Source organism: Sebastes fasciatus, chromosome 14 (genome assembly GCF_043250625.1).
Source record: "Sebastes fasciatus isolate fSebFas1 chromosome 14, fSebFas1.pri, whole genome shotgun sequence".
Taxonomy (NCBI): Eukaryota; Metazoa; Chordata; class Actinopteri; order Perciformes; family Sebastidae; genus Sebastes; species Sebastes fasciatus.
Window position 1 is genome coordinate 27,700,444 of NC_133808.1, and position 23,763 is coordinate 27,724,206.

General features: G+C 41.1%; 1 protein-coding gene across 1 annotated transcript; it reads left to right on the forward strand.

The window, feature by feature from the left end:
* Window positions 1–1,046: 1,046 nt before the first annotated feature.
* On the forward strand, window positions 1,047–22,847 carry epsti1 (epithelial stromal interaction 1). Its single transcript, XM_074657694.1, has 10 exons — window positions 1,047–1,304; window positions 3,139–3,197; window positions 3,303–3,386; window positions 3,493–3,566; window positions 3,797–3,880; window positions 7,223–7,296; window positions 12,363–12,447; window positions 18,225–18,292; window positions 18,684–18,871; window positions 22,141–22,847. The coding sequence occupies exons 1-10, from the start codon at window positions 1,147–1,149 to the stop codon at window positions 22,278–22,280; spliced, it is 1,014 nt and encodes a 337-aa protein (XP_074513795.1). The 5' UTR covers window positions 1,047–1,146; the 3' UTR covers window positions 22,281–22,847.
* Window positions 22,848–23,763: the final 916 nt, after the last annotated feature.

A 23,763-nucleotide genomic window follows, 5' to 3' on the forward strand; every position in this document is an offset into this window, starting at 1 on the left:
AATGTGACTATGTGATAAGAAAAAAAAAGGTGAATTAATTTGTACTGAATAAACACTGTACCATGATAGTGCCACAGTAATACACTGTAAAAGGTACTAGGTAATAGTGTGTACACTACAGATAAGTGCTTTATTGAGTTTGCATAGATCACAATAGAACTAACTTTGCATTGAATAAGGGAAATAGTGTGTAGGAGCTATTTATTTGTTAATAATATTTAGTTGTTTTACTAATAAGTAGTATTTTTTGCATAATTATGATTTTGTTTTCTTTTGTTAATGAATTGGGTAAAACTGTGTGCACCTGCGGTTATATAGGTAGGTAGGCAGGTACTGTAGAACCAGCATGCACCTGGGTGGGCTTTTTACCAGAACAAGAGAGGCAGCGACATCCATGTTTTCTTTGTGCTTCCTTTTGTAGTATTTTTTCAAAAAGCAAATGAAGACACCGTTTTCTTGAGTTCCTCGTCTTTGTATCCGAGAGATGAGGCACCCAGTCTGCAGAGTGGGAGAATCCTAACCCCGGCATCCTACATGCTCTTTTTATACACTTTGTATCGCCTTCTCTATTCTTTCACTCTCCATTCTTGCACAGAGAACATGTTCTTACATGTTTTTGCAGAGGCCTTTGCCTTCTACACAGTAGTAAATCAAATATATTATAACAGTAAAAAGGCTGATTATACACTACACTTTGCTTGCTTTTTGGATAAATAAACCATCAGAAACACATACATTTTGCATTAACAATGGACTCTTTTTGCCTGTATAAACCACATGTTCATGGTGCGTCAGTGGCCCTTTGATTTAAGGTTGATTTTACCGATAAATGTCCACTACAGTGTGGTTGAGGTGTTTAGTACCGGGTTATGAGGTATACAGGAAAGTTAGATCAGTTGAAAAACACACTTATATTGTTCTTTATTAATCTGACTCTTCAGTGCTTGTATATCTAAATGTCACAAAATTACAGATTGGGCCTTTAATAACAAGACACCTACTGTACAGTAGATGGCACTATTGCATTAAAACCCTCCCACTCTGCTGTATTACATCCAACTGCACACTAAGAGTAGATCATCAACAGAGCTGAGCAGCCAGACCTGTTTCAGTCAGACACACAACATCTCTCAGTGAAAGTTAATAATGGATCCATATCAGAACAAAAGAGACACAACAAACCAGCCGAACCCCAGGAGAACCACATCTGGAACATCTGCAGGTGACCAGACACCTGATGATATTCAGGACAGAGATGCACCTGACGGCGGGAACCCACCAGCGACAGACAGACAGCCACAGTAGTAAGTAAATAAAAGTTCAAGTTTTACGAAAATGATAAAAGTCTGACACAATATTTTAACACAGACATGTGGTGTTACTTTAATATGACACAGGAAAGAGACAGTATTAGTTCGGCTAACTCTTCAAGGCTGTTTGGGTCATATTTCATTAGTAAAAACATGTTATTGAGTTTCCTGCTGCTGCTGAGTTTCACTTTCGTTTCACGTGCTTGGAGAGTGAAAGGGTGCCTTCACTGTTTCCCGGAAATCCCAATTGCTTGTGTCACATAGGGCTACAAACATAACTTTCTACTTTCTATTTCAGTAAACAAGTGTTTTTAACACAAAATAACAAAGTCTGTAACCAAATAAGTTTGTTTTTACTTTTTGCTTTTGTGTTATAACAGAATAAAAAGTAGAAAACATATGAATAATTCTAATTATGGGCTAGAAAAACAACAGCTTCTATTAGAAATAAAATAAATTCACTATAATAATACAATGTTATTTTTATGTTTATATGATAAATAACAGCTGCTTGGAGATATTTATTTTCAGAGTCCTATCTCTAGCTCTATCTTTATTGTATTTGTTTGATTGCCTTTGTTTTATGACTGTGGTCACTGTTATTGTTTGTATAAAATTGTGTTTTTATGAAATAATAAATAAATAAATAAGTTTATAATAATAAAAAAAATCCTATCTCACCTGAAGGAAGCATTCTACTTGGATTATTATTTCTGATTCATGAAAGCAGCATTTTAACACAAGGTGTCAATGTATCACATTTTATAAACTGATTATATATATTTCTTATGTAAAATCTTAATCTTTAAAGAAAGCTGTAACTGTAGTGGAGTTAAGAAGTTTTCCTCTGAAATATAATGGCGTAAAAGTAAAATACTATCAGATGGAGATCAAAGTTTTACTTGAGCACAGTATTTGAATAAATGTTTGTTACACATTCCACCACATGCTGGTGTTTACTCTATTTTGCTGTGTAAATATCAAATGTAGTTTAGTTCATTAGAAGAACAGGAATCTATCTACACATCTACTTGTTTTCTAAAGAGTTTAAAAAGCTTGTATTTATCTCTCAGGTCATAATAACCCTGCTGCCTCAATACACCATATAAAAACTAAAGGGTTTATAATCACTAGAGTCATGTACACCCAACTTATAGCATAGAAACACTTGCCTGATTTGTTTGTCTTCTTAACAAAAATGTGTTCAAGTTCTTGGCCTTTAAATACAGAATGAAAGTAACGAAAATGTGATTATACCAGGAAATATCTGATCAGAAAATAAGTAAACAAGACAGGTCCGTTCAATCACTAGGGATGCACCAATACGGACTGGATATCGGGCCAATACTGACTCAAATATTTGGATCGGATATCGGTGACAATGGGGCTGATCTATTCAATTCAGTTCTATATTTATATACCATATGCGTAATATACTGGTATTTTAATTCCTGTTCAAGTTTTGAGCAATTTGTTGCTGCATTAAAATAATTTTGCATTTTTTTACCAAGTTGCTAGTAAACAATTCATTATTTTAATAATAAATGTCAATTCAGCAAATTTATATCTATGTATTTATTTGTTACATTTTGTTTTACTAAGTTAGAAGAGCAATGTTTAACTCAAGCCAGATGTTACCTTTCACATAAAAGAATGATCCCAGTCACTTCCACAAAGTGAGGCATATTAATTTAACACTGGTATCGGATCGGTACTCGTTATCGGCCGATACCCAAAGCCCAAAAATCACTATCGGTATCGGGACTGAAAAAGTTGGATCTGTGCATCCCTTTAAATCACTAACGAGCTCTTTCTGTGTCTGTCTCAGCTCAAGTGGATACACCATGATCCCACCAATTGACTCTCGGCGAAGCAAGATCACAACGAGTAGGCTGACACTGCTGCTGCTCTCAACTATCCTACCTGTATTATTTTGATCTTTATACACGATGACATTTATTTGCCAACTAATGAAGCTTTGTGTTGCTGTAGTGGCTCAGAAAGAACTTGAGGATCTTCAGAGATGGAAAGAGGCAAACAAACCCCCCGCTTTGCACCTGAATCCAGAGAAGCTGGGTAACTCAACACACACAAATAGCCTCTTCAACTATTTAACTATAACATTACTCTTACTTTGTGATGCTTATGCACATGCCTACTTACTGATGTTTAATTTATCAAGGTGGTAATGCAACGTTGGCTGGAGCCAGGGCGAAGCAGCTCACAGATTTACGTTGCGCCAAACTGCAGAAGACGGTACTTAATCACACATCATTTTCATCCATTCAATTCATATACAGCTCAGAGTGTGAAGTATTTTGATAAAATTGATTTTATCAGTCATTCTTACATGGTTTGTGAATATTACAAGCATACAATGTATTGAAACATACCGTGTTTGAGATGCAGGACAGAGGTTTCAGAGCGTTACCTTGTGCTTTTCCTTTCTGCGATGGCTGATATTTAATGTCTCCTGTTGTTTCCAGCTGAAAAAGGAGGAGGATGACAAGAGGAAGAGACAAGAGGAGGAGGAGGAGAACCAGAAGATGAAAGATAAACAGAGGGAGAAGGTGAGACGGAGATTAAAACAACAAGAATATGTGTTTTGGCCTTTTAGCAAAAGCTTCGTTCAATTTAGCATTAAATAACTGCCTTAAATCACTCGCCACCACTTCTATTTACTTTTCAATTACAAAATAAAACTTTACAATATGAGGAAAATCAACTATTATTACTAACACATTTTAGATATTAAACACCCTTTGGGGAGTTATTTTAACATGAACCCTCGAGCCCTCTGATCTGATTCTATTTCAGTCAGCACAGTGATTTCCTGTATTTCCCAGAGTGCTTTTTGACAAACCCCAGAAATCCATGCGAGGAATGCGCTGCACTCAGCTACGGCTTGTGAGAGTAGGTGGAAAGAGCAATAGCAGTCGCAATAGTTGGTGTTTTTCCAGTAAAGAGTTGCACCACTTACTCAGAATATGGCATGTCTTGTGGCTGCATTGCATTGTGGTCTATATGGGTTCAATAGAAAACGTCATATCTCTGACAGACAGACTCCAGAAAATGTGTTCGCCAGTCAAAACAGTGCAGAGCGCAGAAACGCAAATAACAAGTTTGAGCAAGAGTTGAGTCTGAATTCTGTCAGAATAGTGGTGAAGTCCAGCTCTTTGACATCTACACTCAGTGGCCACTTCATTAGGTACACTTGTGTTATAATGAAATCCAAAACAACAGCCCAGCCATAACTTCTATCTTTAAGAAGTTTATAATGCTCCGTTTTTGGTGACATTGTCAGAAATGTATAATTTAATGATATGTTCATTACTGAGGTCATAGTTAAAGGTGGTGTTGTACTGGACTATGTTATATTGAAGGGTGTATCAATACACTATAAAAGAAGTGGACGTAGTGAGCTGCCGAGTGCAAAACCGTGGTAACGCCGTTCGCCTCACTCAGAGGTCATCCTCACCATAATAACACTACTTTAGGAGCAACGGAAGTCAGACGGCGGCTGGCGGTACCACGGTTTTATACACTTTCTTAGTTTTAGGTGATTATACACTAATGAAAACATAGTTATGAATATTATATTCCACTTCTGCTAATAGATCCCCCAAAATGTTACACACTATTTCTTTAAAATAAGCTAAAATATAATAAGACATGTATAAAATACAAGAATAAAAGTTACAGTGCAGTGTAGGAAATGAAAAATTAAAGGTAGCAGCAAACAGAAAAGTCTTCAGCCTTGATTTAAAAGAAACTGAGAGTTGCAGCGGACCTGCAAATTAAGACCTCATGGCAGAAGACTTGCATTGGATTGCATGAGACTGTACAGGTGTACCTAATAAAGTGGCCACTATGTGTATAATAAGCGTATTCTCGGGAAAGCTGAGGGAATCCTCATATGGCGGCCCCTTAGTGCTAAATACACTGCAACCAAAGAAAACACGTTCAAATAAACAAAACACAATGAAATGAAGGAAGGGTTTTTGAAGGGTAGATATTAATCTTGCTAGTGGTGTTAGTAGTGAGAAGATGTGCAGACCCTTTGAAACATGTCAGTTTGTCTTCCCTCAGTGAGAAACAATATCATGTCTAGCCTCTAGATGTCAGTAGAGACAAGCATCCACCTGATCTGTAGCCGTGTGTGTGTGTCAGAGCAGAGTCTTCCCTCACACACCCCACCGGCACTAAAGCCATGAGATCCACCTGATTAATGGTCTCGTGGGTTTCCAGCTCCTCACTCTGGTCTCAGACATGTTCTCCTCCTCGTCTGGCCCGGCTTATGGTCTAATAGCGGTTAATGGACTGCTACAGGTATGTGGAAGGGTCATTAATGGGAAGCGGTATTCCACAGACCTTTCCCTGTTGCGCCATGACCTCTGTGAAGCCATAGGAATGTACCGGTAATCCAGCAAGTAAACAGATGCATGTGAACACGACTCTTCTTAGACGTGATCTAACAAGACGCTGGCAAAAACATGCCTCTGGGTCATGAATCCACTCTGGTTTTGGGAGAGTTTTGGGATGAGATGAATGCCGGGTGGAAACTTATTAGTGTTCAAACCACAACCCAACCTGCGTATACTACAGCTCATCCTCACTCCTGGACGCAGCCAGCCTTTTTTTTGTTTTGTAAATTCATACTATAACAGCCTACATCGTCGGGCTGCTCACGTCAGTGGTGCCAGAATATAATCTCAAAATGAAAATATAATTCAAAAACAAAGACTTTAGTCTCTATATCCAGGAAATACACTGCAATTACAGGTTACTGAGAGGGATTCATATCTCTTTATAGGACAAAGGGATTGAGAAAATGGGATGTATCATCTTACAAAATATCACATCTAATGCGAGGAATACGTCTGTCTTTCCGTATGTCCTTCGCATATCTGGAGAACCGCTCATCCGATCGCCTTCTCACTTGGCAGGTGTATTGCTGGGGATCCCATGGAGTGCTGTTTCAAAAGTGGTGCCATTTGGCCAGATGGTGGCGCTATAACAACGAATCTATCCACATAGGCCACGTCCATTTGCATCTCTTATTTTTGAATTTTGTCCAAATCAGATTTTTTGCTACTCCTCCTACAAATATGGAGCAATCGTCACCAAATTTGGTACAGAATATCTCTGGACCAAGTCGGGAAAAGTTTCTCTTTTGTATTTTTGATGGTCCATAAAGTTTTGCTGTAGCCGGCCCTCAAAGTTAGCTCAAATGCTGTGGAGAGGGCTTATATTACAAAAACAAAATGTCATATCTCCTGAACAATTTGTGCTATTGCAGCCAAATTTGGTAGACACGTGTAGATATGATGTTTGAGTGATCATGACAAATTTGGTGCCATTTGGCCAATAGATGGCGCTGAAGCAGCATCATCTAACTGTAAGGAAAATAATCTGTCTGTATATGTATGTATGACTGCCCTTCACATGTCTTGAGAACCGTTGCATCCAATCAACTTCACACTTGGCGGTTGCAAGCAGCCATACCGCGGTTCTCAACAAGGCTGCAAACAGCACTTCGGGGGGGGCAAGCAATCAGCCCGTTCTGGCACTCGCTCTAGTACAAAATAAAATAAGATAGAGGATGATTTCTAAGATGCTTGATCTTGCAGATAATGACATTGTTTATCATAAACTTGAAAGTCATGTTATTCATGTAAGACAGCCGCAAGTCACACTGCAAGTGTGTTCATGCAGTGTATATGTCAATATCTGTAATTACAGTGCACCAGAGTACTGCATATGTTCTACAACAATTATTGCAGCCTAGCCCACATACCATACCGCATATATGTTGAATATGTAACTGCATGTCGGAAAATACTTGCACGGTGGCTGCACGCCATGCATCCGTTGTGTGCTGTGGTGTGACTGTTGTGTGTGATGCATTATAGGCGGAGCGCCTGGAGGAGAAGAGGCGACAGGACGACCAGAGGAGGAAGGAGCAGTTCAACCAGGATCATGTCAGGTCAGCCCTGGATCAGGTTAACTTGGGACTCATCACTGTCACCGTGCGGTGATATACTATACTGTATATATATATATATATATATATACACACTAACTATGGATAAGTACCTCATACAACCCCCGTGTCTGTGACCTCGTACAGACTCTTAAGAAATATCAGCCAGACTCACGTCTGAAATGATAATCTAATTACTATGAAGAATGTTTGAGTAATAATTTCAAAAATCCTAAACAATTCTGGAGCAACATAAAAAACATTTTTAATACATCTTGTAAATTTTCTGCTAGTCAATTTAGAGTTGCTGATAAAATACTGAATGATCCCTCTTATTGCAAGCGTGTTTAATCTGCATTTTACTTTCAGACAATAACTCCTATTGATGTCTGTTAATCTTTCTCTATGTACATCTGATATACCAGCTATTTGGAAACATGCACGCATTACTCCTCTGCACAAGGGTGGTGACGCACTTGATCCCAATAACTACAGACATATCTCAATTATCTGCTCCATTGCCAAAGTGTTTGAAAAACATATTTATAATCAATTATCATAATGCCTTAAATGTGCTAAATTTGATATCCGGAGCATTCATATTACAACTATTGTCTATGTAAAGATAAAGAGGAGTAATGTCTACCTGAGCAGAGAGTGAAGTCTCTCTCCCTCTGTGTGTGTTGCAATCAGAGCTTCTTCTTACTTTGTTGACATTGTCGGGCCGGCCGCGCATGCTTTTTAGTGCATGTGAGCGTGCCCCACTGGCTAGCTCACGGCCGCCTCTCTGCACCGCTCTCATACGGCGGTTACAGTTGATAACGCCGTCCCGACTGACTCGGTTGTCAGCTAACAAATTACTGCTCAATAAAACAAAAACGTAATCAACTCCAAATCCAACTCTTTGGTTTTAACTTGTAACGACGGTAAATCTCTTCAGAAAGTATCGCTCCAGACATTGTTTTACATTTAATATTAGAAAGACATTTGTTTCACAACTTGTACCATCAATACTGGGCTACGCTGACATTGTTAACCAGAATGCCTCGAAAACTGATCTTCATCCCCTCAATGTAATATATAACAGACTCTACTAGATTGTTCTTTTTGTACACACCATTGCACAATGTAAGACACACTCAGGTGACTCCCTTTAGATATACTGTAAGACGTCAATTTCGCTGGTATCAATTTGTTTTTAAATGTATTAACGATCCTTTTGTTTCTTATAAAGTACATCAAATTATGCACTAAGATGCTTTGATCAGATCCTCTTTATAGTCCCCTTAGCATCTAAAGAAGTTAATAAAATAGTTTCATGTTTTGGGCTTCTTCTGATTGGAATAAGTTATCTTTAAATATTCATTCTCTGTCATCATTTCGCTTATTTAAACATTTCTTATCTTAAAACAGACTGCCAATGCTTTCAGTAATGCCGAACTGTTCCTCTCTCTATTTGGAGGTTGATCATTGTTCGTTTGTTCGGTTTTAATCTTTTTCTTTTCTATTGTTTTCCTCCCTTTTAGTTATTAAGTTTATTATTTGTCTGGTTATTTGTTTTGTCAATGTTGTGTTGTATAACATTGTGTCATGTACTGTTCTGTTTTCCACTTCTTTTGTCAGTTTTCGTTTGTGACCCCTTTTGAAAACGAGATGATACATCTCAAGGGGTTTATCCTGATATAGCAAATTCCATCACAATTATCGCAGCCCAGCCGCCACATACCATACTGTCTATATGTTGAATGTGTAACTGTGTAATGGAAAATACTTGTATTGTGGCTGCACGCCATGCATCCGGTTGTGTGCTGTGGGGAGACCGCCGACTGTGATGCAGAATGGACAACAGGAGAAGCAGGGGAGCTCAGGCAGGTCGCGCCAGGTCAGACCTGGATCAGGTTATCTCGGGTCTCATCACTGTCGCGTGCGGTATCGTGTTGTTCTGTGTGAGCCGTGTTGTGTTCATTCTTGCTGTGCATTGGATATTAGTCACAGTTGTAGCATCGGATGGCACAATCTCCAGAACTTTACAAAAGGAAGCGCCCAATGTCTTGTCCTCTGCCGACCTATAATTATCACTGGAGTTTTAGCAAGCTGCATTTTCTCATGGGAGAAAAAAGGAAAAATATCAGGTGTAAATCTCAGGTGAAGCATGAAAACCGGCAACATGAGCCTCACCTCTGATTGGACCCCGTTTACCTTTTCAAACTTATAAGCAGTTTTAATGCCGGTTTTCTACTAATGTAAAAAAGGATTTCCTGGGAAGACATCACTGAAGGAGCTGTGCACCTCCATAAAGTTGGGTGACTTGCAAGAGACAAAGTAAACAAGACTAAGAGTCTAAAGCCATGCTAGCGGCTCTGTGAGGCTGTACTTAGGCATACTGAGCTAAATGCTAATGTCAGCAGGCTAACATGCTTATGTTATGCAGGTTTACTGTGCGTTCCAGTACCCACACTAGCATAGTATTTAGTATCCCAGAAAAAGATTTAATCTGTCCCAATACATGTATGTCAAATGCCAAAAAATACCAGGATGTCCTACTACATCCGGTCGTAATTTGCAGTATGCAAGCCAGCACGCTTTTCTGGCTTTTCCGACCCACAATCATCTGAGCAGCACATCTTGGCCTATATGAGCAAGAGGGTCAAAGTTCATGGTGTGAAGTAGTATGTCTCAATTGTATGCATACTGCATGCAACAGTGTGTACTTTGTAAGGGCAGCTGCAGTAGCCTATGTACTAAAAGTATAAATAAAACGTATGTTGTTTGGAACGTAGCTGCTCTGTGAGGCCGTACTTAGGCACACCATGTTCATCTTAGTTTAGAGTGTTATGCATGCTGACATTTGCTAATTAGTGTTAAACACAAAGTGCAGCTGGAGCAACGTGAATGTGTGAACAAGAACCAAATTTCATGGCAATCCTTCCAATAAAGTATTGAAACAGTTCACTCAAAGCCACATGTGAACCTGCTGGTGGCACTAGAGGAAAAGTCAGTAGGATGACTGATTTTTACCGCCTGGTAAATGCTCATGTCTTTTCTAACTTCCCGTCTTTAACACAGATTTAAAAAAAAAAAAAATACAGTGGAAACCTGTTATAGTGATCACGTCCGTCTGGGTCTACTTGATCACTATAAGAGGATTATAACCAATTTATTTTTATTTTTTTCTCATGCAGATTACCATTTAATTGACATTTGTGTATTTATTACAGAAATATAAAGTAATGAAACGGGCAGTTTCACTATTTACTGAATTTTATTGACTGTTTCAAAACACAGTGCAGCTGTATCAAGGGCGGCTTCAACCACAAGTGCTTTTCCCGTGTGCATTTGTTCTCTGTCTCCATCACTAGCCGCCGTGACTGTTTCTCGTTGTTTGAGAGGACTACACACAGTAGCCTGAGGAACACCAACCGTGCGTTCCAATACCCATACGATAAAGATTACTATGTCCCGATACACAAACATACCAAGATGTCCTACTACATCCGGTCGTAATTTGCAGTTTGCAAGCCAGCCTGATTTTCTTGCTATTCTGACCCACAATCCTCTGCACAGCGGATATTTCAATGCAGCAGCAGCCTCAGGTATCAGGCCGGAAGCAGACGTGTTACTACGAGGCAAAGTATCATGGGAGTAAAGTTTTAAAAAGTTATAAAAAGTTTAAGAAAGTTAAACAAAAAAGACTCAAAATGAACATTATAAGCAGACTACTTGATTACTATTAGGGCGTTTTCACAAGCCATAGTACGAATCAGAGTGAAATTGATACTTTTGGTTCGTTTTCTATTTAATCTGGTTCGGTTTCAAAGTGCACAAATTAAAGCAGACCACATTAGTAAAATTAATTTGCTGAGAGGCGTGTAGCAAAGAGCGAATTTATCTTTTTCATCTCGAGAGCTGCCACTTCTATGCAGGGAATCGAGGACTTTAAAGTGTTTTCACTTTGACTCAGCACTGATAGACTGTGTGCACGAATCCCTTCTCCAGTTTATCGCCAATGACTTTGTAAACGTCTCTGTTTTTGTGGACTTTATTTAGCGTATTCTGTATGTTCTCTTCAGCCCAGATGTCAAACAAAAATCGGACTTCTGCAGAAGTCCAGGTCGTTTACCTGTGTCCATCTCAACAGATGCCCGCCCAGATAGCGTGCGTTTTGGTTTGCACCAGAGTACGATTACTGCGTTCACAACAACACGCACTAGAGTTTGATTGAAACGGACTAAATGTTGGCTTGTGAAAGCTAGCGCTAGGGCTGACTATGATACGACATGTCAGCCTGCCACGCCGCTCTGCGAAGCTTCAAATATCTGTCAGCAAAGCCCCAAAAATGGTATTCAGGACAGCCCTAGAAAGTGGTTGATCACTGTAACCGTCACCATAAGCTGTTTCCACTGTATATATATTACAAGGCCTAAGATGGGATACCTGGGTAATGTCACTTAACTACTTTTGTCAGATTTGACGAAGCTCCTCCAGAGCCACAGAGGACATTATACAACGGTTTTCACACGCTGACTTTGACATGTAAAACCAGTGGAGTGCCTCTTTAAATTGGCCTGAGGTTTTGGATAATACAATGAATGTATGTACAGTAATGATTTAAAGTGTCCTCTGTCTGCACAAAGTTTTCATGCTGTATTGTTCAACACAGCTTCAGACCACTTTAAATCAATTTCCCCGACAGTCGAGATGTTATTGGAATGTAATATGTATAATATTAAACATGGTCGGCTCTGAAGGGAAATGGCTTGTCAAGTAGCATCTCTGGCTTCCTGACAAGAGAAACAAAAATCAGAGACAGCAGACCAATCTGTGAACCTGAGGAAACAATGAAGAGATTTAGAAAACGGGGCTAAGGGGATGGAGTGGGACGGCAGCACGGCAGATCAGATGCTTGTGAGCGGCGTCAGGGAGGGACAAACAAACTTGGTCAACCTTGTGGGATTGAGCTTCCCAGGCCTGTGGAGCGTTCTGTGGAGTAAACAAATACTCCTTCATATCTTGTTTATTAGTGTGTGTTTCCATGTAATGTGACGATGTAATGTGCGTATTTGTTGCAGGAAGAGAGAGAGTTTTCTGCAGAGGTTTGAGAAGACCGCCCCAGGTCCACTGGCATCCAGCAGTGCCACACACACGTCATGCGGGGTAAGCCAGCGACCACATAATATGTGTGTGAACTTGTATGTGCTTTCACATGTTTTGTTTATATACATCAGTGTGTGTGCATTGCGGACACACTTGCTCCATGGGTCCCAGGGTTCAGTGTCTCATATCTGTGGCTGTGAGGTCGGAGACTGAAGCTCTGTGGTAATTCACACCAATAGATCTGCCTTTGTGAGCTGTTTTCTGAATAAATACTCCGGGGTGCAGAGTTTTCATCGTCCGGGGCAGCGCGGGTATTAAGCGGTATCCCCAGTAGGCCGGGCGGGGCGAGGAGCCAGATCCCCCTGCAATTATCTCCTGGTCAGAGCCGGGGCACACAGCAGTGCAGCGAGCTCATGGTCGAGTAAAAAGGAAGTGTAAATACACACAGGAATAGGCCACTGATTTCCCTCTCTCTCGCCTCTCGGTGTTGTCTGTCTGTCTGTCTGTCTGTCTGTCTGTCTGTCTGTCTGTCTGTCTGCTCCTTTCCCTCTCTTTTGTTTTCCCTGCTTCCTTTTCTCTTTTCTCTCAGCCCCTCTTCCTCTCTCCCTGTTAGCTTTCCTGGGAGGGAATGAGTGGAAGGAGGAGTTCAAGGGACTTCCCAGAGTTCACACTGAGCGGAGACAGAGACAAAACATGACACGACCGTGAGGAGTCTGCAGAAGACAGAATAGAGTGGAATGACCTGCGCTAGTAAAAGTACCTGGAGGAAACCCAAGCTCCTCACCAGCCAATCACACGGCTCGTCAGTCAAAGGGGGCATGTGAATAACTTTCCTCTTAATCAACATCTTTTTTTGGGGGGGTAATAGCAGCTATAAATCTTACAAACAATAGCTGCAATAAAATGTGAAGGTCACGGTTATTCTTAGCTCAGAAAACATACATTTATTAGAGAGTGATGACAGCTCCTGTCAGAAAGGCAGACACGGTGCTAATAGTTGGAAAGAGAGATAATTGGTTGCTCTGTGTATTCAACCATAATACAAAACGTGTCTATTAAAAAGCCTTTATTGTAACTGGCTAAATCATCGACCACTGTAGGTCTTCGTCAGGGCTTGAAAACCTCACTCATATGGTATCAACAACCACTGGGAGGCGATCACATGAGCACCATAATATTACAAAATATTACAAAGAAATAACACAGTAAAGTCTATATCCTCATTAAGACCAGGATAGTTTAAGGCAGGGGCGTCAAACATAGGGCACGGGGGCCAGAACCAGCCCGTCAAAGAGTCCAATCCGGCCCACTGGATGAGTTTGCAAAGTGTAAAAATTGCAGGGAAGTCATTAATTCAAATTTTTCAATAAAATGCACTGCTATTCCTATTTGGGGGTCGCGTTGTCCTGATAAGAGTAGCACGCCCTGCCCATGCTAGATGCACTATTATAGATCCCACATGCTTCCGTACAGGCTCGGCTACATGACACAACACTGTCAAGCTACTGTTCATGCAGGTGTGGACAATGTCTTTGTCAAAAAGGAGAAAAGTGCAAGAAAAATAGACCAGTTCCTATTTCTTCGTAGAGGTAAATGGGAAGCCAGTGTGCTTGACGTGTTCACAGCGTCTTTCAGCGTTCAAAGAACATAATGTTCGGCGCCACAATCGGACTCCTCATGGCGGAAAATACAAGAGCTTGCACAGGACAACTGAGAATAGAGAAGATAACTGAATTGTTGGTAGGTTTGAGTAAACAGCAGTCTGATTTTTGTCATATCCGAGAGGTCAGCGATACATCTCAGGTTGCTCATCATCTGTTTTGTAAATGGATTGTTCATTATCTGTGAACGTTTTCAGAATTTGTGCTTCTTTACTCTTAAAGAAAGGGACATATTTGGATGTATTTATAGGTTATTATGCAATGGTTTTACTGGTCCGGCCCACTTGAGATCAAATTGGGCTTAAGTGTCTAGTCATGGGGTTGTCGCGATTCCTGACTTTGACAGCATATTTATGCTTGGCGAGGCAATCTCTCAAGCGTCTTTTTGTGCGTCCTATGTAGAAAAAGCCTTCCTCACATGGAGAAGACAGGCGGTATATGACATATGTAGTATTACAGTTAATGAAATCACTTTGTTTATAGGTTTTATCTGTCAGCAAAACGGTGCTAATAGTGTCTGCGCTCCTCCACCCAGCCGGGTGTCTGTCAGCATAGTGATGTTATACCAGAGAAGAAGAAGAAGAAGAGAGTGTGCAGGAAACGACGCGCTGCGAGCGGATTATGTGGTGACTGGCAGCAGCGTTAAAACTGCACACGCAGCTCCCTCGGTGGACAGAGGAAATGTTTTCTTTCTGGGCTTTTCTCATTGTTGTGCCTCTCTTTTTCTCTCACTCTCCATTTTTCTCACACAGACCTGATGCAAATCTTTCACCAGGCTGCTTGGTGGTACGACAGAGAGACAGACAGAGAGAGTGAGACCTTGGGTCAAACTATGGTGGAGAAAGAGACAGAACGCAGTCAGTTACTGTAATAAAGAAGTCTCTTGTTTTATGGTGAGACGGACACACACACACAGAGAGACAGGCTAAATGGATTACACGGTTCACCGGATGATACCACGGTTACAGACAGCAACAAAGACTCACCTCTTCCCGCCTTCACATCTCACTTTGTCTCGACTCGCTTTGTCTCCTCACCTCTTACGTCTTCTCCTCTTCTGTCCTCTTGTCTCCCCTTGTTTGTTTTCCCCTCTCCTTTCTTTGCCCACATTATTTCCTTTCCCGTCTTGTCTCATCTTGCCTCTTTTGTCTCCTCTCGTCCTGTCCTATCTCCTCTCATTGCATCTCCTCACCTCTTAGGTCTTCTCCTCTCCTGTCCTTTCATCTCCTCTTGTTTTGTCTCCTCTCCCTTCATTTTCTCTTTTTTCAATCCTACATTATTTCCTTTCCTTCCTTTCTGTCTCATCTCTTCTCCTGTCTTGTCTCATCTAGCCTCTTTTGTCTCCTGTCCTCCTGTCCTATCCCTTCTCCTGCCATTTCCTTTTCCTTTCAATGCCTACATTCCTTTCCCCCTTCTCCTTCCTTTCCTCTCCTCTTCTTTCCTTCTCTCTCCTCTCCTCCTGTCCTTTTCTTTTTATCCCTAGATTCCTTTCTTTACCCTTTTTATCTTCTCATTCCTTTCCTCTCCTTTTCTTCCCTATCATCTTCTTTCCTCTCATTTCCTTCCCTCTCCTCCTGTCCTATCTCCTCTCCTGTCCTTTCATACCTAGATTCCTTTCCTTACCCTTTCCCCATATCATTACTTTCCTCTCCTTTTCTTTCCTAAGTATTTTCCTCTCAATTCCTTCCCTCTCCTCTCCTCTCCTTTTCATGCCTTCATTCCTTTCCTTACCTATTTCCCTTCTCATTCTTTTCCTCTCGTTTCCATCCCTCTCCTCCTGTCCTATCTCCTCTCCTACGTTCCTTTCCTCTTCTTTCCTCTCATTTCCTTCCCTCTCTTCTTCTTGTTTCCCCCTTCTCATTCCTTTCCTTTCCTTTCCTCCTGAGCTATCTACTCTCATTTCCTTTCCCTTTCATGCCTACACTCCTTTCCTTACCCATTTTCCTTTCCTTTCCTTCCTCTCCTCTCCTCTCCTCTCCTCTCCTCTCCTCTCCTCTCCTCTCCTCTCCTCTCCTCTCCTCTCCTCTCCTCTCCTCTCCTCTCCTCTCCTCTCCTCTCCTCTCCAGACTCTCCCAGGCTGCAGCTCTCTCAGATCGACGTCACAGATTAGGAGATGAAAGCTTGCGGCTGCCGAGCAGCAAAAGTCAAACTTTTTGATGTGGTTCTTACTGGGACCCTGGGATCTGTTGTTCTTTCTACAATGGCTCCATAAGACAGATTGACCTCCCCTTCATATCCTCTATTTGTGGGCGTGTGTGTGTGTGTGTGTGTGTGTGTGTGTGTGTGTGTGTGTGTGTGTGTGTGTGTGGTGTGTGTGTACATATGTGATGTGTGTGTGTGAGTGGGAGATTTTATGCTAAGCTTTGATGGGAGCTCAGAGTGTTCACACAGGTGGGCTGTGTGTTCCTTCTTCCTCTCGTGCCATCCTAAATAACCTCCTCCCTGACCCATTAGCTCCTCTGGGAGAGTGAACATGAGGGAGATGCGTGTGTACATGAACTTCTCTCAGTATAAATCAGGGTTGTAATCACATTTTCATTGAGTAATTTTGGCTATAGATGTTAAAAACTTCTCTTCTTAGAAAGCTGCTTCACAGATAAACAGAACTGGTTATTGCACAAGACAGGGAATTCATTGAACTTCTAATCGCCTTCGTTTCTTTTTGTTATTCATCTCCCTTGGGGATGATCATTTTAAATGTTTGTATGATATTTCTCTGCGTATACTGCTATTTTCTCACACCCTTAATGCAGTAATCCTCTTTATAGTTCCCTGCTTGCACATGTTGTGTTTGTCACTTTGCCAAGTTCATACCTTCATTGCCTGTATTTGCTTTGCTGTGTATTCCCGTTTGTTGTTGCAATGCTTCCACACCCTGATTATTAGAGAGTGATCTTATCTAATACGATGGAACATCTCCAAATACCTTAAACCCAGCCGAACCCTTAAAGGCATCCCGTGAAGTTTCCATGTAAACAAACAAAAGTTATCTTTATATTCAGTGTCATTCACCAAAATGCATTGATCCTTGAGGTCTAAACAAAATGTTTAATCACCCTCATAAACACTTCAGCGTTGCCCTTTAGCAAAGTTATAATCCCCCAGAAAGATCAGACTGAGGTTGTATTGGGCAGGTTCAAGATGTGACATGTGTAACTGAGTGAGAAATAAATAATGAAACTGTACAGCCATGCGAGCTCTGGGTGCTCTGGGACAGCGCTGCTTTGAGCTAAATGCTAACGTTAGCATGCCAATATGCTCACAATGGCAATGCTAACATTTTCATGTTGAGCAAGAATAATGTGTATGTTTGTCTTGTGTTTTTGGGGTAAATATATTTGGTGGATGCAAAACCGAACCATATGAAAACGGAATCGTTCAATGACGTACAAACCGAACCGTGGGCTCATTGAACCGTCGCACCGCTATTAATTACAGGCCTGCTAATTATTTGACGAGGTGCTATATCCTTATCTGAACATGGGCCTACTTGACCATTAAGTAGCCTTCCTTATTTAATATATATATACTATCAATCAATCAATCAATCAATCAATCTCTATATATTTTGGAGTTCCAATGGGTATGGTTTTCTCCCAAATGTGCAAAACAAACCAAACTGTGACCCAAAAACCGCAACACGAACCGGACCGTGGACTTGTTGAACTGTAATTTGGTCATAAACTAATGTATTGGACAAATAAAAAAATCTGACCTGCTGATGGAGCTAGATGAAAAGTCAAAGTCACCAAAGTGATTAGGATTCATCTTCTGGGGAACATGAATATCTGGACCAAATTTCATCATGACAGTCCATCCGATAGTTGTTGAGATATTTCAGTCTGGACCAAAGTGGTGGACCGACCGACTGAGTCATATTACTGTCAGTATACCCAGACAGTTGAACTCACATTAGTTTGGAACTAAATAACAATCTACTGTCAGCGCCAGTCATGTGTACAGATCAACACCCAACTGTCAAAAAGCACCGAAACTACATTCCTCATCACTATACTGCAGGCTGCACTTTCCATTTATTCATCAGGAGTGCTGTGGGTATAGCTCTTGATACAGACCTTTACAGTTAATACAGATAAGATGTCTTTCTGAGTTCTCAAGGGCTTATTACCTCAAGCTATCTTTTCCTTTATACGTTGAATAATCTTGTTTTGTCAGAGTGAGGCCGCGGAGAGTAAACCGAGAGAGTTGAGAAGTGTGGGAGACTTACAGCTGGACCACAGCAGGTACGTACAACATGTAGGCCTACACATCGTTTTATTTAATTATGGTTCTGTCTCCAACGTAAAAGCAGACTAAACTTGGAGCACATCAGTGCAGAAAAAAGAAAGTGAAGAGGACTCAATGGGAATGAATAAATGCTGCGGCCTCAACAAGATTAATCGTTTGTTTTGTTCATCCTTTTGGAATAAAACCAGCACAGACTGGCCGGATCGCTGAATGTTAAGTGTGCAGTTTACTGACCTCACTATATTTTAGCGGGTATAGAAGTTTAAAAAGCTGTCAAACACATCCCCGCTCACTACCATTTAGAGCCTAGCAGCATGTGAAGTTATAAAGTACAGCATTAGATTGGTTTATGTGAAGCATTTTGTTTGATTCATTATATTTTGACAGGGTGAACTCGGCCTTCCTGGACAATCTCGAGGGTCGAAGCAGAGGGAGCGAGAAAGAGATAAAGGAGGAAGGCGATTGGGAGAATCCCTATTTGGTCCCTGAAGACTTAAGACAGCAGCCGTCCGACCCCCCTGGACAACTGAACCCAGAGCCAGAACAGAGCTCCTACGACTGGACACAGGAAGTTGGTGAGCATCAACTGTTTCTCACGCTTTTTTAGTTGCTGGTTAACCAAACCTAAATCAAACATGTGACAAGAGTTGCCCACCTCATCCTTACTTAGAAGGACGGTGATTGTCTGTTTAGTCTGCGTTAAATCAAAGGCTTTACGTGCTTCAAATATGTAGGCAGGAAGCTATGCGTGGTACGCAGTGATACTGTGGCTCCTGGCAGGCAAATCCTGCTCATACTTGTAGCTTGTGGGAAATGTGTGTGTCTATAAGTGTGAGTAAGAAAGTATTTCCCCTTCTTCTGGGCACAAACCTTCACTTACTATGGACTGAATTGATCAAACTAATTTTAAAAGCATAGTTTGCAGACGGGACACAGAGAACATGGGCATAAAAGCCTGACACCAACACAAACACACTGTATGTCATCAGGCTTCTGTCAGACAGAGAGGAGAAATTCTCTGGAAGCGCTGAACCCAGACCAAACTGACAGACTCTCGGCCTGCAGCCAAACGAGAGCCGTCCCACCCTTATGTAATTGGCCTGAACTGACAGTGAGTGTGATACCTGACTGGGTGCCATACACCTGAATGAATACCTGCCACTCACAACAGGAGAAAGAACACAAACAGAACATTGTTACCTGCTGCGGTTAAGTATTTACTGCATGGAGCATGTAATGAATCATTCTTTCTGTATTTTATTCTTCAGTTTTTTATTTTTTAATACGCAGTGTGATCCATATTAGTTTTAGACTATATTCCACCCTCTTAAAACGTTTGTCTTTGACGTATCACAAATACGTTTGTAAGTCCGAGGACGGCCGTAGCGAGTGACGTAGTACAACAAGCGATGCGCAAAGCAGGTGACATAGTAGATCGAGGGTCCGTTAATGAAAGTTACGTGGAGTAATAAGTATAACAAGCAAGAAAGTCCACTAGTGGCGGGTGGGTTGGGAGGTGAATGGGTCCAACAAACACTGGACTTTCCCTCAGGAGACAGCCGTTTGTGTCTCGTGTGAAACGTTGTCATTTTAAGCCGAATCATGATGTTTTTTTACTAAATCTAACCCAGTAGTTTTGTTGCCTAAACTTAATGTTGTTGTGTTTTTGTTTTGTTTCAATTTATAACGTTAACCATGTGTATAAAACGGCAAAACTATTCCAGGAGAAAATATGTTTCCCTCGAAACGTAATTGAGAATACAGTTTAGTTATACGGGAATGTAATTTTGTGGGAGACAGAGTTGCACAGACAAGGTTTCCCTTGGATCAAGTAATATTATTTATAATAAATAGTAATGTTATAATATTATTAATAATCATCTTCAATACTGATATATGAAAAAGAAAATAAATGAAAAAGTATTAATCCAAATCACTTTGAACACTAAAAGTGCAACAGAGTATTGAGTAAATGACCGCAATGAAAAACATCCACAGATACATGCAAAAAAAAATACTAATAATAAATTAACTAAATTTAAATAAAATCAAAAATGCTCAGAAATTGTGCTAATTGATTAATTGTTGAAATGAATCAATTCAAATTACATTAAAGTTACAGGGAGCTTGTTATTTTCAGTTGATGGTTGACGTTAGATAGAAGTTTAACCGATTGTTAATTCTTTAATTTAACTAACATCTAACTGTATATTTCCATTCATGCACGCTTCTTATGTTGAGATGAACATGCTAAAGAAACAGATACGGGTAAAGGGCCAGATAACATGTCATGTATTGGGTTACCACAGACTGCCAGTCATACAGTACAGAAGCACTACAGTTGTCCTCTACTGTAGCCGACAGGTCAAAGAGGTCAACAAGTCTTGTCGTGCAGTTTATGAGTCATCCTCTGTCTGGTGGTAAGACTCTTGTAGTACCTTATAGCCTGACTAACTGCCCCATCCAAACAGCAGCCACAGCCGGGCGACTTCACCAGTCAGAGGTTAAAGCTAAAATACCCAAAAATATCTCAAGCCTTCACTGCTGCCACTGCCGCTGTGCTGCGGGCACAAGTCTGCATGTCGGAATCCCACAACATCCTTAATCCGTGTCAGGCTGCATCCGCCAGCCCCGCAGTCTATATTTTACCAGCATGCTGATCACGTCTTTCCATTCCGTCACTACCTGCCCGAGCCATCTCCTGCCTGGTTGTGTGACGGCCTCTCTAGTCTGACCCCTCGCTGTTACCCAGGCCTGCATTTCTGATTATCTCCGGCCCTAGATAGATCCAGGGAGAGCCACCGTGAGTCTGATCCCGGGCAGTGTGGGTAGTTGTAGGGAAGATGCCAAAGCGGTCAGACAGAAAAGCTTCCAAGCTGCAGTCTGTAGAATCCCTCTTTTCCTTCTCCTTTTAGAGCATTTTTAACCAAATAGCTGAGGAAAAGAGCATTTTTGGGGATTGCCTCACATATTGTGTGCGCAAATCTCCAACAAAACAGATTCAAACTAGCTCAGGGGTCTCCAGCAAGTAGCTTGTGAGCTACCAGTTTCTGAGTGGCTCAAAGTCCCTTTGTAAACTTGTTTAAATTTCTATCCAATCAAAGTCACAGACACCCCGTCTCCTTCTGACACAAAATGAAATGAGTTACGCTGCAAGTTTGGTTACATGAGTGACGCCGTTAACATTAGGCGATGTTAGCAGACTAGGAAGCTCAAACCAGATTTGACAATGACAGAAAATAGCCAGGCCAATAAAAGACTTTTCATTTTTCATTTGTTTTCATGAGGAATGGGTAACAGAGGTTTTTTTTGTTTTTTTTTTACAAATGTGAATGACAAATGTGTGCGTCTCATTTGCGGTGCGAGCATGCCAGTCGGTAAAAGATGTAACGTCGAGCGCCACTTCACCAAAGCATCTTTTCATGGGACTTTCGGCCTGGTAGCAGTCTACAAACAGTGAAGGTAAAGGAGCTCAAAAGACAGCAGTCTCTGTTTACCAAACTAATAAAGAAGGCCAACGCGGCAACAGAGGCCTCGTTTAGTGGCGCACATCCTAAAAGCCCTTCGCCTATAGCGGGATGGTAATAGAGGCGATGACTGCGGTGGCTGAAACGTCAATAAAAGGACCATAAAAGACAGAAATGATGTCTGCTACTGGCGATGTACAACTTGGCGCTATGAGTCGCTCTCGGCGAAAAGAATAAACTGTGTGTCCGACTGCAGAATGACTCTGTGCTCTGTACTGTATATGTCATGACAATCAAAGAACCCTCTTTCAACAGGGGGAACAATGATGAACAAACTGATCTCTGTGAGGGTTATTTCTTTCCTGTGTGCTTTCCAGAGCCCGAGTATGACTGGGCCTTGATGAGGCTGATGAGCAGCTTTCCAGACTACAGCAAAGTCTTTCTAGAGGACATCCTGGACCAGTGTGACGGAGATTACCAGCAGGCCTACACACTACTCATCAGCGCGCTAAATTAAATTTGATGCATCTTTAATTGGAGGAATGTCTTTACCTTAATATTGTGTTTGACTCTTTAGAAGTTGGTCAAAGTGAAAATGTACAGTATAACTAGCGTTCATGATGACAAAGAAAAGCTAGACGTTGGTGGTGGATGAATGTAAATGCTGCCTGCACTACACAGCTGCCTTAAATATATACCTACACAGCAGTATGTGCTTCCTGTACTCTGTTTTGGATTATATGCCATTAATCTTTGAGCGTTTGGTGTCTTGTATCTGTCTGCATGCACTCGTGAGTCATGTCGCCCTGACGTGGAGTTGAATTGATGTTCGTTTTCACCAGTTTAGTTGAAGGTCATCACCATGACTCATAATCTTCAGATCATATTTGGGGATCTTAATTAAATCAGTGTGTGCAGATGGAAGAAAGCTCAACCCGAATACATGATGCTTTTTGTTTGTCTTATAATCAAAGTCGCATGGGATGCATCTATAGAGGGATGCAAATTCTGTAGAAAGATTTCAGTTTAAGAAAGGCACAGCAGCTTCAGAGGAGTTCAATAAAACAGCTCTTTGTGAACTTTCTCAGTTTGTGCGTCGTAGCCTCGTTAGCCGTCTCTCTTTCATCAGCGTGTTATATCAACCAGGGTGGGGTTTCCAGGTGGGCAGCGGGCACAGAGCTGCTGTTGAAGCTGGAAATGCCAGCCTCATAACATCAAAGAGCCGGACAGCAGAGATGGTTATCACCTGACCGAGCCAACAAAGAACAAAGGGCGGTGCTCTCAACACGGGGGACCAAAAATCCCCTTCTACTTCAACATGAAGTCATGAAGGGAGCGTTTTACTGCTGATGTCATCCGGCAAACGTCTGACCTCAATGTCACTCTGGTAATTCTGCACTCATAAAGACCATATAACTAACAAAAAGATGTAAAGATCTCGGTAACACTTTAATCATTTTCTAGGACATTTCCTGGAAATATATCTATATAGTATGGTACTGATTACAAAGAAAATATTAATTTCTTTGAACAAACTGCCCCATAAAAAAACCCATTTAATTGCTATGCTTGCCTGTAGACAAATTTCACATTTTTTTGATGTTCAACTGACCTGATTTGCTCTGACTAAAAGACAAAGGTTACGACAAATAAATAATAACTCAGTACTCATAACTAAGTCAGTGTGTTACCTACAGTAGATGACCGTCAAAATACGTTTTGCTGCCGGCCTCGTCCACAGCAGTACGTTGCTTTGCTTCCGTGCGGTAACTCCTGTCTGTTTCTCCAAACTGGGGGCGTGCCGACCGTCATCTACTGTAGGTAATACACTGACTATGGATAAGTAGCTCATACAACCCCACTTCAAAACACCTGAATTATCCCTTTAATGCACAGGAGAGTGATCTTCTCATTGAACTCTCGGAGAAAAAAAAATGTATTAGCATATTCCCCAAAATGTTAAACTATTCATTTAATGCAATTGACCTTGTAAAATTGCA

What these genes read in the sequence shown, in the direction of transcription:
- epsti1 (XM_074657694.1), top strand. Translation starts at nt 1,147, where the DNA reads ATGGATCCATATCAGAACAAAAGAGACACAACAAACCAGCCGAACCCC. An exon ending in ACAGACAGACAGCCACAGTA is followed by an intron (nt 1,305 to 3,138) that starts GTAAGTAAATAA and finishes TGTCTGTCTCAG; the next exon opens with CTCAAGTGGATACACCATGA. An exon ending in TTCAACCAGGATCATGTCAG is followed by an intron (nt 7,297 to 12,362) that starts GTCAGCCCTGGA and finishes TATTTGTTGCAG; the next exon opens with GAAGAGAGAGAGTTTTCTGC.